The sequence below is a fragment of the Monodon monoceros genome, unplaced genomic scaffold (assembly GCF_005190385.1).
Source record: "Monodon monoceros isolate NGI ecotype Baffin Bay Population unplaced genomic scaffold, NGI_Narwhal_1 Super_Scaffold_22, whole genome shotgun sequence".
Classification (NCBI taxonomy): domain Eukaryota; kingdom Metazoa; phylum Chordata; class Mammalia; order Artiodactyla; family Monodontidae; genus Monodon; species Monodon monoceros.
In genome coordinates, this window is record NW_021703779.1 from 50,100,180 (window position 1) to 50,116,044 (window position 15,865).

Genomic DNA, 15,865 nt, shown 5'->3' on the forward strand with positions numbered 1-15,865 from the left:
TCTACAGAATATAAGGCCTGAACAAGCACAGACTTGCTATGAGTTCAGAAACTCAGTGAAAGAATTAAAATTACAAAGCACCTCTTCAAAATATACTTCTTGAAAACCACACAAAACACTGTGTAGTAACCCCTACTTAGTGCTTGGAGGTAAGTATCCTGAAGGACACACACTTAGCCCTAGGAAGGAAGCTTGATTTTATTATCAAGGGAGCCAAAGGGGTTCCAGGCTTGCTTTGTATTTACTGTTTTATAATTGCAGACAAAATGGAAGTCAAGAAGTGTGCAGACCTCAATGCATTCATAATTGTACAGCTCCATTTATATATATTTTTTAAAATATTTATTTATTTATTTTGGCTACACCGGGTCTTAGTTGCAGCACACAGGATCTTCATTGTGGCATGCGGGATCTTTAGTTGCAGTACATGGACTTCTTAGTTGTGGCATGCAGATTCATTTGTGGCATGCGGACTTCTTAGTTGTGGCATGTGAACTCTTAGTTGTGGCATGCATGTGGGATCTAGTTCCCTGACCAGGGATTGAACCCAGGCTCCCTGCATTGGGAGCGTTGAGTCTTAACCCCTGGACCACCAGGGGAGTTCCCAGCTTGATTTGTAGATTCTTGCAGATGAACCACTAACACTGACACTTGTTTACACAAAGTCTCTTTTGCAAGGATATATTAAACTTAACAGGCTAAAGAGAAACTTATGCAATATAATGCTTGAAACTGTATGCACAATAGCTGTTGGACATAGTAATAAAGAGGCCTTGAAAAATTGTCTTTGTCTATAAACTGCTGCCCTTTGGAAATAAAAGCTCTCTCATGACCCCTGGGCTACTCCCTTGTGACACACAGTGCCACAAACATCATAGTGAAAAGTCAATACCAAACCTAGTTTAAGATGAGTTTTGTACATTTGCTTCTATACAATCAGGAAAAAAAGAGATACAATTTGTATCAACAGAAGGTCATTTCTGGTTATTTGAGGCATTGCTCCTAGCCGCTTTGATTCATACACATTTTATGAGAAGAATGACAATTGTTTTTGGAAATAAGAAATACATACGCTGCCCTAAAAATATTTCCTGTATTGGGAGGAGCTTACAATTTTTTTGAGTACTAAACATGAACATGTTCCAGGTGAATTGCAGCTGACAAGATTAATCTTGTGCTTCCCTGTACGTTGTGCAGCTAGTGGATACAGTGGTGTCATTGATGGTTTTGGTAGGAAGATGAACTAACTGGCACAAAGGCAGTAGAGTCATCTAAGATTGTCAAATACCCTGATTTAGACATGGGACAGATTTAGAAGGTCCAAGAAGCTGAAGGTATAAAATGGTGTCTGTGTGAAATAGCAAGCACGTCACTCTCTATGGACCTACCTGACAGAAAATAATTTTACATCTCAGTATGCTGGGGGATAGAAAGATCAGAGGGTAGGAGATGAATGTGAACTGTGGTTAACTGAAGAGAAACACTGAGATGAAGTTTTGATCAACTAGGACAGAGACACAAAGCCAGAAAGCAGCATGCAAGCCATTATCAAACCACCAGAAACAACCCTGACTACAGTCTCACATTCGGAGTGTTTCACAGTAAGAAACATTTATAGGCAGTGTCACACCTTCTCATGAAGAAACAAAAGGCCAAGACCAGGCCTTCTCAACTTTCATGAAAAAACGACCATAGAAATTAGCAAGTTCCAGCTCAAGAAATACTGAGCTGGTCATGGTTCAAAATGTTGCAATATACAATGGATTCAAAAAGGGGTTCATTTAGTGCAGCTGTTAAAAAACCAAAAACAATAAACGCCTCTTCTAGAGGCATTTAGCTACAAAGGTTCCCACCCTGAGCAAGATACAAGTTGCGCAAATGGTGTCCTGAACACAAAGTCCTGCCTTCTTTAGTAATGCATTTAAGAATTACCTAAGGTCAAGTGCACACTCTTTGTGTGCATTTGAAGTGTGTAACTGAGCCAGCTATTAGCAAAGATGTAGCATCCCCTTTTGGAAGCTGCCTTTTTTCCACCTAGAAAATCCCCTAATTTTGTTTCCTAAAGAAATTCTGCTCCACCAATGATCAACCTTATTGCCCAAAGGGTGGATCGAAGGACAAAGTGGATTACATGGCTGTGCATTACATTTCATCCTGTAGTGTTGAATACTGCATAGGTCAGAAGTCCAAAGAGCATCCATTAGACCCTCCTTGAATGCAGCTTTTGTGTCCATCATTTAATGCCAAATGAGTTTGGCCATCTCTCCTGGGATTAAGGGAAGCGGATTCTGGTAGGAAATCCCTTGGTCCTGGTCAAACTCTTCTGTGCTTGTCTAGCACACGCATCTACTATGCTTGGAACTTGAGCTTATCCATCAGCTCCTCTGCAGAAGAAGGCTGCAATCTGATCCCTAATTTACTGAGGTGAAGAGACTTAAAAGCTAAGAACTGTCAATAAATGTTGACAAGTAAAAAGTGCAAAGGAAATAGAGCCAGTTTGCTCTGGTGCCTAAGAAAGCAATGTTCAAATATTAGGATGTAGTTTCACTTTCAAAACTAGTTGAAACTATGAAATGTGACATAAAATCAAGTCTGATTTGTGATCTACACAGCTGTAGACTAAGGGCTGTGCAGAGCCTGTCTTTTTATCATCACTATATAAAAGGTTATATAGAGATATACACACACACCTCTCAAACAAATACATACAGTCATACATGCAATATAATTGCTAACAATAAGTTTGAAATATAGCTCTAGAAGCTTCGATGTGACCCTATAGCTCGGTTAATAAAGGTATTGAATGGTCAGATATCCATGCAATAAAGTATGCATTTACTTTTAAATACCTTTAAATATTCCTATTAAAAATCCTAAAAGGTTAATTCAACATATGGATTGATCCTGATGCTCTTGCTCTCTAAAATTAGATATATCATCGATACTTTGTAATATAGAATGTGTGACTAAGAAAACAGTTGGTAATGGAATCCCTTGGAGTTTCTTGCATTTGGACCTTTCCCCTGGGTTTTGTCCTCCATTACCTGCATGGTGCAGTGTAAAAGGGCATAGGACTTGGAGTCAGAGGACTTGGGTGTGAGTCTTTACTTGGTCACTTGCTAGCAGTGTGACCTCGGCAAGTCACCTAATCTCACTGAGCTTCAGTTTCCTTGTCTAGAAAGCAAGACATTAGTAAGACTTACCTCACAGGGTCGTTATGCACATCAATGACATAAACACTCTGTAACTTGTAAAGTGTAACACAAAATTATTAGTTACTATTATCATAGTATTAGTGCATTATTGGTATTCATATTTATATTTGTAAAATGAAATAAGTCCTATGTCATGTCAACGTGCAGCCCTAAGCTTAGAAACAATCAAGGCTGCTAGTTGCTGGGCATCTGCTGTGTGGGGATTCTTCTCCATCACTGCAAGGACGATGTTTGAAGGGAAAATATTGCAGAGGTTCTTGTAGGTCTGATACTGGTGCTCTGGGATCATATGCTCCCTGGAATCATTGCACATTCCAACCCAAGGATTCATCCAAAGCTGCTCCATCTTTTCAGGCACGCTCCGTACCATGACTGGCTCATAGCATGGTTGCATGAGGCTGTTACTCAAGGGATAGGAGTGGTAGCCATAGGAGTCAGTTGCACAGGGCAGTGGGTCCCAGCTGGCATGTTGTTCCCGGCACAGAGGAGGGCGTCTTTGCCTCATGGGGTTGCTCTCATACAGACGGGAATCAGAAATGCTGTCCATCCGAGTCATCACCAGGGCACGTCCTGGCTGGGGAGTTGCCCCAGGATGGATATTGGGAGGCATGGGATAGTCTCCAGGACAGCTGGAGTGTGCTCCAGTTGTCGGGTGCTGGGCATGCAGAACTAAGTGGGGGACTGATTGCTTGTTGGGGGCTTGCTTAGAGTCCTCTGGGCCATAGCTCTGCACTCGCGTTAAGGCTTCATGGTAACCATGAGGAAAAGGCTGAAGATGGTTCTGAGATGCTGAGCGATGCAGCTTCAAACTACCTTCAGGATGAGTATCAGCTACAGCCAAATACAGGTTGTTGTAAGAGGAATAGCTGTCGTTCCTGCTATGGCTCATACGATTGTCAGGACAGAGGTTGGGATTCCGGGCATACAACCCCCGGTCTGTTTCAGCCATGTAGTACTCTCTATTATGCATGCTGTTGATGTTCAATTTGGAGAAGTCACCTAACATTGAATAGTAGCCGTGGTCCCCCAAGGACTCAAACTTTGGGTATTGCTCAGCGTAGCTAATAGGGGTCCCATGGCTATTGGTAACCAGGATCGGGGGGTACTGCATGCTGGTCATGTGCTCCAGTGAGGACTTCTGGTGGGAGAAATGAGAGGATCCTGGCACTGGGCTGCTGGCCGAACGGGTGTTGAGTGCACCCACTGCATGGCTTTTGGCAGGTGGGATTGTGGGGACACTTAGAGCAGTCACAAGTGAGGGGACAGAGCTGGCCTCAGGCTTACGGGCAATGGACAGCCATTCCTCAGGCTCCACAGCCACGGAACGGATGCTGGGATCCGATTGGCGCTTGGGGGCCACACGTTTGACTTCTGAGGTTATGTCACCTTTGGTACTAGACAGCCCTGTGCCACACTTGGCCAGGGTGCCTTCACTCATGGTTTTCACTGTGGACAGTTTGGCACTGATGCGGAGCTCATCAGCCACCGAACGCTGCGGTTGGTTGGCCCGCTCCGGATGGTAGTATTTGCACTTGTGGCCGTAGGTGCATTTTTTGCCTGAAAAATAATGCCTTGTGGTAAGACTCTCTCTCAGAGTAGTGCAACTCTCTGTGCCAGAAGCTGTCGTAACAATCTGGTCACTCAGGTTAGAGTTTTACTGTTTGGGGTTAAGGCAGAAAATTAACTGTTCATAAAGATGGGAGACACAACACCATGGTGGCATCACACACTGTGAGGGGAGAGAGAAGTGGAAACCTGGGGAGGAAACTGCAATGCGAAAGCTAAGAGTTGAGCCATTGAACAGCCTTCATTTTCCTGTAATTCACAACTTTGCCTAGGTATAACCCACATGCTGAGGCAGTGTAGGGCAGCAGCAGGCAGGGTGGTTCAGTGCAAAGAGCACCGGCTTGGAGGCCGGTCAGACCTGAGTTTGAATTCCAGCTATGTCACTTACTAGCCCCGTGACCTTGGTAAGCGATTTTACTTTCTGTGCCTCATTTTCCTATTCTGTAAACAAGGTTCATAATAATGCCTTTATTATAGGGTCATTGTGAGGATTAAATGAAAATAATGAACATGAAATACTCTATGATGTGAATAAATGATAGTTGAGAACAAACACCTAGTCATCCTATAAATAAATGACTCTCCAAAAATAGTGAACATCAAAGTAGCCTCAGACCAGGCATCCCATGTCATATTATTAGGCTCACAAACTTTGTATCCTAGGGACTTGGGTAAGATCATGAAAGCACTCTAGAAAACTATATTTTAAAAAGGAAATGAAAATAAAGTTTGAAAGCAAACTGGAAAGTACAGATTGGAAGAAAAGGGTATTATTAGTTGACAGAGTGTGCAGTCACCTGCCTGAAAGACATGTCCTTCTTCAGGCCAAACCCAATTTGGCATTGCCCTTTCTGATTCCATAGGCCAAGTGGGTTTCTGCACTTCCCTACACCCAGCAACCCTGCTCAGGACAGAGGCAGCTAGAACACATGCATCATTTTAACTAGTGACAATTATTCTTTCCTTCAATCCTAGTTACCTTTTCCTCATGTAATTTCTAAGATGTTTCTTTAAATGCCTAACTGATAATACATGAAGACACAGACTTTAACTCAGAAAGTGGACAAGCCAGGATTTTCCCTTTGGAAGGGAAACCTTGAAGAGAAAAGTATTCACAGAGTTCTCATGTTTCTCTCAGTACACAACTTGGTTCTGCACATAGGTACTCACCATAAGGGCATGGTTGCTTCTTGTGTTCGGGGACAACGGGTCTCTTTCTTAAGAAGTTTTCAAGGCTTGGGCCATGGCGTCCTAAAGGATCATCTGGAGGCATAAATCTGAAAGCAAGCAAGCAAGAGGCAAATGTCTTCCATTCTGTCTCCACTATCCCTTATCAGGAGTTCAGACCATCACTACCTCTTGCCTATACTGTTGTCACAGCCTTCTAATGGCCCTTCCTGCCTCAAGTCTATCTTCTGCTAAGCCAGCAGTTCTTCCCTCTGTTTCCACTTTAACACAAAAAAGGAATGATTTTTCCCATGCATCATTCTCCTGTGGATTATAAGTTCTAGCCATACTGGCATGCCTGCTGGTTCCCCCAACATGCAATCCACTTTCACATCTTTATAGCTTTATTCATGATGTCTTCTTTACCTGAAATGCCCAGCAGCCCTCTTTCCTCTGCAGTAAACTTCATCTCAAATGTTATCTCCTCTGTGAGGCTTTTTCCTATCATTTCACATAGACAAAGCAATTTAAAAAAATTCTAACCATAGCACATATCATGACACATTGTGGGAATCTTTCTCTTCTCCAGTACACTTTGAGCCTCTTAAGGGTGAGTCCTGTTACTCATTCAGCCTTTTATCCCCATGGTGACCAGCATAATGCACTGTACACAGTAAGTGTCCAGCAAATGTTTATTGAAATGAAATGAAATCTATCCCTAGTAGTAACTTGGATTTAGGCTATTCAGAGCCTACAGGAAAGAAACATACTTGTCATTCACAAAAGAATACATCAGCAACCGCTCCTCTATAAACTTCTTCCATTCTGGCTTTTCAATTTGAAGGTCTCGGTAGTTATCATTGGATACAATGATGCCATCAGAATCAAAAGCCAGTTTGACTATGAACCGGTCATCATAGCAAACAACTCTCCTGCCCTGGACCCTTCTGGATGGTGTGAAGACAAGAATCTTTTCCTTCTCCAGTTTACGTAGGATATCTTGATCTGTTGAAATACGGATTATATGCCAGAGGGTAGAAATAACCTTTGGAAATCAACAGCATTATCCCCATATTACAAATACAAAAGTTGGTACTAGATTAATATATTATTTGCCCGTAGAGAGAAAGTGGCCTCTATTCCTGGCTATGGCACCAATTTGGATTGTGACCTTAGGCAAGTTACCTTCCCCTTTGCATTCCAGTTTTCTTTCTGATAAAATGAAGGAAATAGATTCAATGACATCTAAGATTTTAAAGCCTACCATGAACAGTGAGAAATAACACTGATATCCTAGCATTCTTGAGGCTTGTTTTGCCCTTTGGCTGAAGCACCAGCTTTTGGTTGCTGAAGAAACCAGGGCAGTATGCTGAGGATGTATCTGCCAGAAGGAGAATAAAGCATCCCTCCTAGGGACAACATTTTTGCCTTCTGTCTGAGGGAAAGCCATGACTAAGGAAAAACATTAAGTGGTAGCACGTGAGTACTGACCCCCTTTCCTTTTAGCTTCTTAATTACTGAGGAAAGAAGCCAGGATCCACTCTCAGACTGAGGCTGGAAGCCTGTTCAGCAGCTGGCAGATAGCTCCATGACACAGTTCTGACAGCCATTCACTGAACCTTCTCATTTTGCACAACAGGCAAGAGCTGATACTCAGAGGACTGGGGTATTTATGCTCTCAAATGCTGTAAAGAGCTAGCTTCATATACTACTACAAGTGAATGTAGTGATCCTCCTGCCAATAGGGCCACATCATGACTTTTGTGGACTTTAGGCACTTTTGCCTTCATGGGTCCCTTCTTCCATTAAAGAAATATTAAAAATTATACTTTACAACTGGGTTAGTATAAAAACAAATAATCCAGTTAGGTACATTATTATACATTCATTGTTATATTCAATTTTCCCCTCTGATGTTAAAAAAATAATAAAATTAAAACTTTTACATGGGACCCTAAAAGTATCTATCATAGGCCCTAGGCACTGGGCCTCCTGTGCCTCATGGATAAGTTCGCTCTGAATGCCATGGGACTTTTCTCTTTTTCTATTCTACCCCCTAATCTGCAAATCCCACAGTCACTTATCTGGTACAGAATAAGATCCATTGTCTACCATGGTTTCTTTAGTATTTTGGAAAACTCAGATTCATCCCCCTTTAGTCTGAAGTCTGTGGTCAAATAGAAAAAACACTCCTTTTTTTCAACTGTGTGCTTTATTCTTTGCTTGAAATTGAAGTCTCTATTTAACTGCTGTATGCCACAGCAAAATGGTTTATTTGGATCAGGAAAAATATGCTTTAAAATATACTTAATAAAAACATTTTAAGTATACTTAATAAATTTAGAAAAGTAATTATCTAATTTGGGAGCATCAAGCTCTCCCCAAACTATCTTGCCAGCTTTGCCTCTGGATGAGAAGAAATGTCTTATATGAAATGGTACCTGTAATTGGTGCATCAGGGCGGGATTGCTCCTTTCTCCACGCAGGCACAAATACAGTAATGTCTTTATGGCCTTTATCTAGAAACCATTCCACAGCAAGTTGTATTCCTCTGCAGGAGAACTCTTCTTTATTCCCATGGCTTCAGGAAGATAGAGAATGAGAGTAGAGAAGATTGACAACAGGTAGCAAAGAAATACTCCGAACAGCCTTTTTCTTAGCACCAAGGCATTAACGACAGACATATTATTTCTTGAGGATGGCAAAAATGTATTTTTTAAAAAAACAAATTCTTTTTTATTCCATCATTACAAATATTGCCGTTATTATTACACATTCACTCAAGGCCACAGGTAACACCTCCCAACTTATAGCAGCCTTAGTGACTATTTCCTATCATTATTTCCATTTTCTCTCATCTCTTTCTGTTTCTATTACCACTTTCTTTTCAAAGATTCAGATATTTATCAGATGAAAAAAGAAGAGGTGTCACCAGAGGTTTAGATAAAGTTTATATTGAGGATTAATTGGAGATGAATTTTAAGCACATATAGTAAGCTTAAAAAACAACTGATAGCAGAAAAGGCACACATAAATGCTGACTGAAAAGTTATCACATTTAATTAAATATGATGTGCCAACAAAAGTCACAGTCTTGAAAATTTTAAGATGTGGGAAATGCTCACAGTGTAATGCTAAAAGAGAAAAGAAAGGATTTGGACTACATGTAATGTAATCTAAATTTTATAGAGGAAAGTATATGTACAGTATTCTTTCCTTATTGTGGCTTCACTGTGTGCAGCTCCACTTACCCACGGTCAACTGCAGTCCAAAAATATTAAATGGAAAACTCCAGAAATAAATAATTCATAAGTTTTAAATTGTGCACCATTCTGAGTGATGAAATCTGGTGCCATCCCATTCCATCCCACCCCAGGAGGTGAATCATCCCTTTGTCCAGCATATCCCATCTCTGAGTCACTTAGCAGCATCTCTGTTATCAGGTTGGCTGTTGCAGTATCATAGTGCTTGTGTTCAAGTAACTCTTATTTTACTTAATAATGGCTCCAAAGTGCAAGAGTAGTGGTGCTCGCAATTTGGATATACTGAAGAGAGGCCATAAAATGCTTCCCTTAAGTGAAAAAGTGAAAGTTCTTGACTTAAGGAAAGAAAAAAAATCATATGCTGAGGTTGCTAAGGTCTACTGTAAGAACGAATCTTCTATCCATGAAACTGTGAAGAAAGAAAAAGAAATTCATGCTAGTTTTGCTGTCGCACCTCAAACTGCAAAAGTTAAGATGGAAAAGACACCGAATTTGTACAATAAGATATTTAAGAGAGAGACACACTCATACAACTTTATTACAATATACTGTTATAATTGTTCTATTTTATTATTAGTTATTGTTGTTAATCTCTTACTGTGCCTAATTCATAAATTAAACTTTATCATAGGTATGTATGTATAGGAAAAAGCAGAGTATATACCAAACAGTGTTTGGTATTATCCCTAGTGTCAGACATCCCCTGGGGTTCTTGGTACGTAATCCCTGTGGATAACAGGGGACTACTGTAAAAAGTTAGAAAAACTATTTTAGCAGGGAAGAGCCAATTTTGACTCCATGCTGGATCTGTTTCTTTGACCTTAGCATTTGCTTTTGGTTGCTTTTGTTATTATAGCCATACATAACGGCCTGCCTCAGGGAACCCTACCCACCTGTGAATGGCTGCAAGAAAAAAGAAATTAACACATCCCTTCCCCAAGGCTGGCCATTCCAGGAGATGTTTTTCAAGACTGATGGCCCTTTTTACTTTACTTCCTCCCGACCTCTCCCTCTCTATTCTGACTTTTTACTTTACTTCCCTCTCTGATTCTATAAAAGAAACTGGCATCCAGACCCCAATAAGATGGGTTTTGGGGGGACCCTAGTCTGCCATCTTCTCAGTCTGTCGGCTTTCCGAATACAGTAGCTATTCCTTGTCTCAACACCTCGTCTCCCAATTTATTGGCCTGTTGTGCGGTGAGCAGAGCGATCTTGGACTCGGTAACAAATTTAGCTTAGCCAGCCAGGAGCCTTGCTGCTTGTGGCTAGGCGGCGCCAGTCAGGGAATACTGGGGCTAGGCCCTAGCAGCTGCGGGGACCATTTGTCCTGAGGGTGTTCCCTTCAAAATTCCCTGAAGCGGCACTGGCTACCCCAGCTCTTGGCAGTTGAAGCAAGGAACCGACAAACTTCTATAAATCGACAGACTCGATTTTGGAGAGTAAGTCGCTCTGCCGTGCACATTAGAACATATTTCCCCCTCAATTTGGGCTTTTCCTTTACAGGACAAATCAGTTTGTTTGATTGGGGTACCCTGTTGGAGAGGGGAATTGTTGTTGGACTCTACCTGATTTGGGGAACCGGTTTGGTGGGTTTGGTTTTGTTGATGTTGGAATTTGTGCTTTTTGTGTTGGAATATGTGTCTTTTGTGTTCTGGTGTTATAAAACTTATAAAAATGGGAAATACTCCATCTATCCCAAAGGAGAGCCCTTTGGGGCGTATATTAGATAAATGGGCAATACATAGCTGTGAGCCTATGACTAAGAAAGGTATGATATACTACTATAATAGGGTGCAGATCCAATATATGTTAGGAACAGAAGAACAATGGCCCCTGAATGGCTCACTCAATTATTTTATTTATTTTTTTTTTTTGCAGTACGCGGGCCTCTCACTGTTGTGGCCTCTCTGGTTGCGGAGCACAGGCTCCGGACGCACAGGCTCAGTGGCCATGGCTCACGGGCCCAGCTGCTCTGCAGCATGTGGGATCTTCCCAGACCGGGGCACGAACCCGTGTCCCCTGCATCGGCAGGCGGACTCTCAACCACTGTGCCACTAGGGAAGTCCTCAATTATTATATGATACCGCAGTTAGAAGTGTTTTGCAAAAGAGCAGGGAAAAGAGATGAGATTCCATATGTAGAAGCATTTATGCTATTGCATCAGGAGGAAAAGGAGTCAGAGGGCTGTCACCTTATGGTGCAGCGGTCTGAAAGAAAACCTAAGGGGGAACCTATTCTACAAGGGGAAGAGGGAGAAAATGAGAGTGGGGATATGTTATTTCAAAACTTAAGCCTCCCTCTAGCCTATCCAGCTCCCCCAGCGGCCGAGCAAGCTGCCCCGGCAGTTGTTCCAACTGCACTCTGACCCATGCCGCCAACATATTCACCACCTCCTATTTACCTTACCCATGGGGATCAAATAGTAGTTTCTATGTTAACCCCTGGAGCACAGGAACCTGGTTTAGTATCACCATCTAAGACCCGACAGAGCACCCAATTTGGACCGGGAGCCGTTTCCGCAGCAGGGCAATTTCCCTTGCTCCGATATCCTCTAAGAGGCCCGGGGACTCCCTTGGACTTGAGGTGCCCGATTCTAACTTTCCCACAAGAGCCCCCAGGTAACATTGACAGTGAGGAATAAGTTGATTGACTTTCTAATAGATATGGTGTCACATATTCTGTGGTAAACACCATAGTGGCACAGAAAACATCTCAGTCTATCCTGGTCATGGGAGTTTCTGTAGAAGTACAAAACCATTTGTTCTTACAACCTCTAGAATGCCAGCTAGGGGACCTCACCCTATAGGGCCATGGATCCCGAATGAATATGGATCCTTCCTCCCCCTAGGTACAGGCCCTTTTGGCTATGCATTTCATGGCCCAGTCTGCCCCAGCCATCAGGTACAAAATTCAGAAAGCAACTGCTGGTCTTCAGACTCCAAAGAACGATTTGCTCCAATTGGCTTATTTGTTTTTCAACAATAGGTACGTGGCCAAAAATGCTGAATGCATGGAGAGAAATATGCACAAGGCCCAAATGATTGCAGTGGTTTTGTCTGCTCAGAGACCACCAACTGCGAGGCCGGCTTTTCCTGGACCACTAGGCCCATGGATACCCAGACAGGACCAATGTACCCTGTGTGGACAAAACGGGCACTGGAAGGAGAGTTGCGATCGATGTGCCCTTTGCAAACAGCCAGGGCATTGGAAGAAGGAATGCTCCAGACATCAGAGAGTGATGGGGGCCCCTCAGCCATTGATGGTTTCACAATCAGAAGACTGAGGGGGCCCGAGGCCAAAAGTGGCTCTGCCTAGAGATACCATCTACATAATAAATGTTGAGACTTGGGTGGTCATTGATGTGGCAGGCCTCCTGATAGAATTTTGCTTATAGATACTGGTGCAACCTTTTCGGTCTTAACCCAAAGTATTGGAAAACTTAGTAACCATAAAGAGTATGTAATGGGGGTGTCAGGGAAAAGGCAGGGGCACATTCTCCTGGAACCCCTTTTGTGCAACATCAATGGCCAGCTGTTTTTACATTCCTTTCTGTTTGTGCCTGATTGTCCCATCCCTTTAATGGGAAGAGGTTTATTAACTAAGTTAGGGGCCACTATATTTCTTGAGGGACAAGGGAACCACCCTCACAAATTTCTTAAACCTAGGGAAGATCCTCAAAAATATTTGTACATAGATTACCAAAATAGGAGGCCACTGGTCTGACTAAATTAATCATAGCTGATATTCAGAGCCTGATTGGAATTTTGGAAGAGACCTTCTCCCCTAAGCTAAATGAGGAAAAGTAAAACTTTCCAACATAGGTAAATGGGTATGTTAGTCCTTCAATATCATTGAGGTAGCCACCCAATTCTTTGAAAAAAGAAAAACAAAACTGTCCTTGTTTTACAAATGTAGTCTTTACAAAACCAGGAGTGTGGCTCCAAAAATAGTCCAAAGCCCACCAATCCTTTTACCACTCCCAAACCTTCCCTATTTATCTTAAGAGGCTTGTAAGTATTAAACAAAGGGGAAACAAAGTCATCCTAAGAGAAACTTGCCTGTATCTTTGAGATGCCAATGTGCTATCTGGTCTTCTCAGGAACCCTTATCTCTGCCATCGTTTTAAAATGCAAATTTTGAAAAAGAGGGTAAAGTAATTTAGAACTTGACTTGTTTTCCATAAATATTAGTAAAAAGGGTTTAGCCATCTAGACAAGCGAGCTTGATTTGTTCCATCTGCCAGAAACCCAATTTTAAACCAACCTCTTAAAAGATAGTTTCCTTACCCAGAGAGGGAAAAGAGGAAAGAAAATAGGCAGGCCCAATTATTGGCAGCCCTACAGGGGCAACCCCCATCCAGAGAAACCCTGACCCGTCCCAGCAGAAGCCAAGACGGATGTTGGGTCTGTAGAAAGCCTGGCTACTGGGCAGAGGGAATGCTCCCACAAGGGCAAGCCTCCTAAGATGCCTTGTCCAAAATGCCACAAAAGTGGCCATTGGGGAACCAACTTCCCCTTGGGCTAAAGGGCTCAGGGGCCAGGGGCAGCCCCTCAGATGACCCTGGATTGACGGGACCCTCCGCTCCAAATGGCCCCCCTGTTTAACGTCAGTATTACTGGATTGGAACCAAGGGCGAACCTGGATGTGGCAGGTAGGACCATATCTTTCTTATTGGATACAGGGGGCGCTTACCCTGTCCTAGTTTTCCTTCTCTGGACCCTTCTCCGACTCCTGTCAGGGTACAGGAGTCTCAGGTAAACTTACTACTAGGCCCTTTACTGTCCCTTTGTGTTGTTACTGGGAAGGATATACTCTCTCTCATTCCTTCCTGGTCATACCTGAATGCCCCCTCCCACTGTTCCCAGCAAGCTGGGAACCAGATTGCTACTTGGGGGAACCACCCCAGTAACACCCCCTCCAGTTCTTAGTCTTAGAGACACAGCCCCCTCTGAGAACTGGCACACCAGCCTTAGATAAGTTGCCAGTAGACCCCCAGGTCTGGGCTGATAGAATCCCAGGGAGAGCTATAACCGCCTCCCCAGTGCTTATCACCTTAAAGGAGCCAACCTCTTTCCCCAATCAGAAACAATATCCAGGGCTTCCCTGGTGGCGCAGTGGTTGAGAGTCCATCTGCCAATGTAGGGGACACGGGTTCGTTCCCCGGTCCGGGAGGATCCTACATGCCGCGGAGCGGCTGGGCCCTTGAGCCATGGGCGCTGAGCCTGCGCGTCTGGAACCTGTGCTCCGCAACCAGAGAGGCCACAACAGTGAGAGGCCCGCATACCGCAAAAAAAAAAAAAAAAAAAAAAACAATATCCAATTTGCCCAGAAGCCCAAAGGGTATTGCAGCCTCTCATATCCAGATTTTTACAACACGGGCTACTTATTCCTTACAGTTCTCCTTGCAACATCCCTATCTTACCTGTTAAGAAGCCAAACGGAGAATACAGACTGGTCCAAGACTTAAGAGCTATCAATGAGGCAGTTGTCCCACTCCATCCAGTAGTCCCCAACCCATACAACTTGTTGGGGACCATCCCAGGCACAGCCTCCTGGTTTACTGTGTTAGACTTAAAGGATGCTTTCTTTTCCATACCTCTGGACCCCCAGTCCTACTACTTCTTTGTTTTTGAGTGGCATGAGGAAGGGAATAGAGGACAACAACTCACCTGGACAGTCCTACTTCAAGGGTTCTGAGACAGCCCTCACCTTATTGCCCAGGCCCTGGCCAAGGACCTCCAAGATCTATACCTGGAGGAAGGGACTATCATCCAGTATGTGGATGACCTTCTTATTTGCTCCCAAGACCATGAGAGAGCCTTAACTCATGCTACCCAGACCTTCAATTTTTTGGCCAAAAAAAGCTATGAAGTTTCTAAGTCTAAGGTCTAATTGGCACAGCAGGAAGTCAAATATCTGGGAGTAATCCTCTCCCCAGGGGAACGAAGTATCTCCCCAGATAGAATACAAGGGATTTAGATCTGCTGGAACCAACTATCTGAAAGCAGCTCTGAGCCTTTTTAGGCCTCATGGGGTATTACAGACTATGGATTCCTAATTACGGATTAAAAGCACAACCTCTTTATGAGACCTCGAAAGGAAAATCTGACTCTATACCTCTGCTCTCGGGCCCTAACCAAACCCAAGATTTCTAACAGCTAAAGACACTACTATCTCAGGCCCCATTCTTGGGAATCCCAAGAGCTGATAGACCTTTCCAACTATTTGTGGCAGAAAATCAAGGGATGGCTTTAGGAATCTTGACTCAGGAACTTGGCCCTGTCTGGAGACCTGTAGGATATCTGTCAATGAGACTGGACCTGGTGGCCACTGGATGGCCCAACTGTCTTAGGGTAGTTGCTGCCTTGGCCTTATTAGTGGAAGAAGCCTCCCCTGACAGTATATACCTCCCATCAGGTTACCTCTCTCAGAAGAGAAAGGCCATTTCTTGCTCACAGATAGCAGGATCCTCAAATATCAAGCATTACTCTTGGAGAATCCAGACTTATGTGTCATGGTCTGTTCCTCTTTAAATCCAGCTACCCTGCTCCCCCTACCTGAAGAAGGTCTACCAGTTCACCAATGTGAAGATAATATATCATTCCTTGTTGCCCCTACCAGATCTAACTGATATTCCACTACAAAACCTGAGGA

The 15,865-nt window shown here is 43.2% G+C and overlaps 1 protein-coding gene across 1 annotated transcript in view; it reads right to left on the reverse strand.

The window, feature by feature from the left end:
• Positions 1–3,351: 3,351 nt before the first annotated feature.
• Positions 3,352–15,865, reverse strand: part of ZC3H12B (zinc finger CCCH-type containing 12B) — a 31,344-nt gene continuing 18,830 nt past the window's right edge. Inside the window, exons 2-5 of the mRNA XM_029241074.1 lie at positions 8,390–8,529; positions 6,719–6,953; positions 5,952–6,058; positions 3,352–4,772 (exon numbers count right to left, since the gene is read on the reverse strand). Coding sequence (XP_029096907.1) covers positions 3,352–4,772; positions 5,952–6,058; positions 6,719–6,953; positions 8,390–8,529 — 1,903 coding nt within the window. The remainder of the gene's footprint in view (positions 4,773–5,951; positions 6,059–6,718; positions 6,954–8,389; positions 8,530–15,865) is intronic.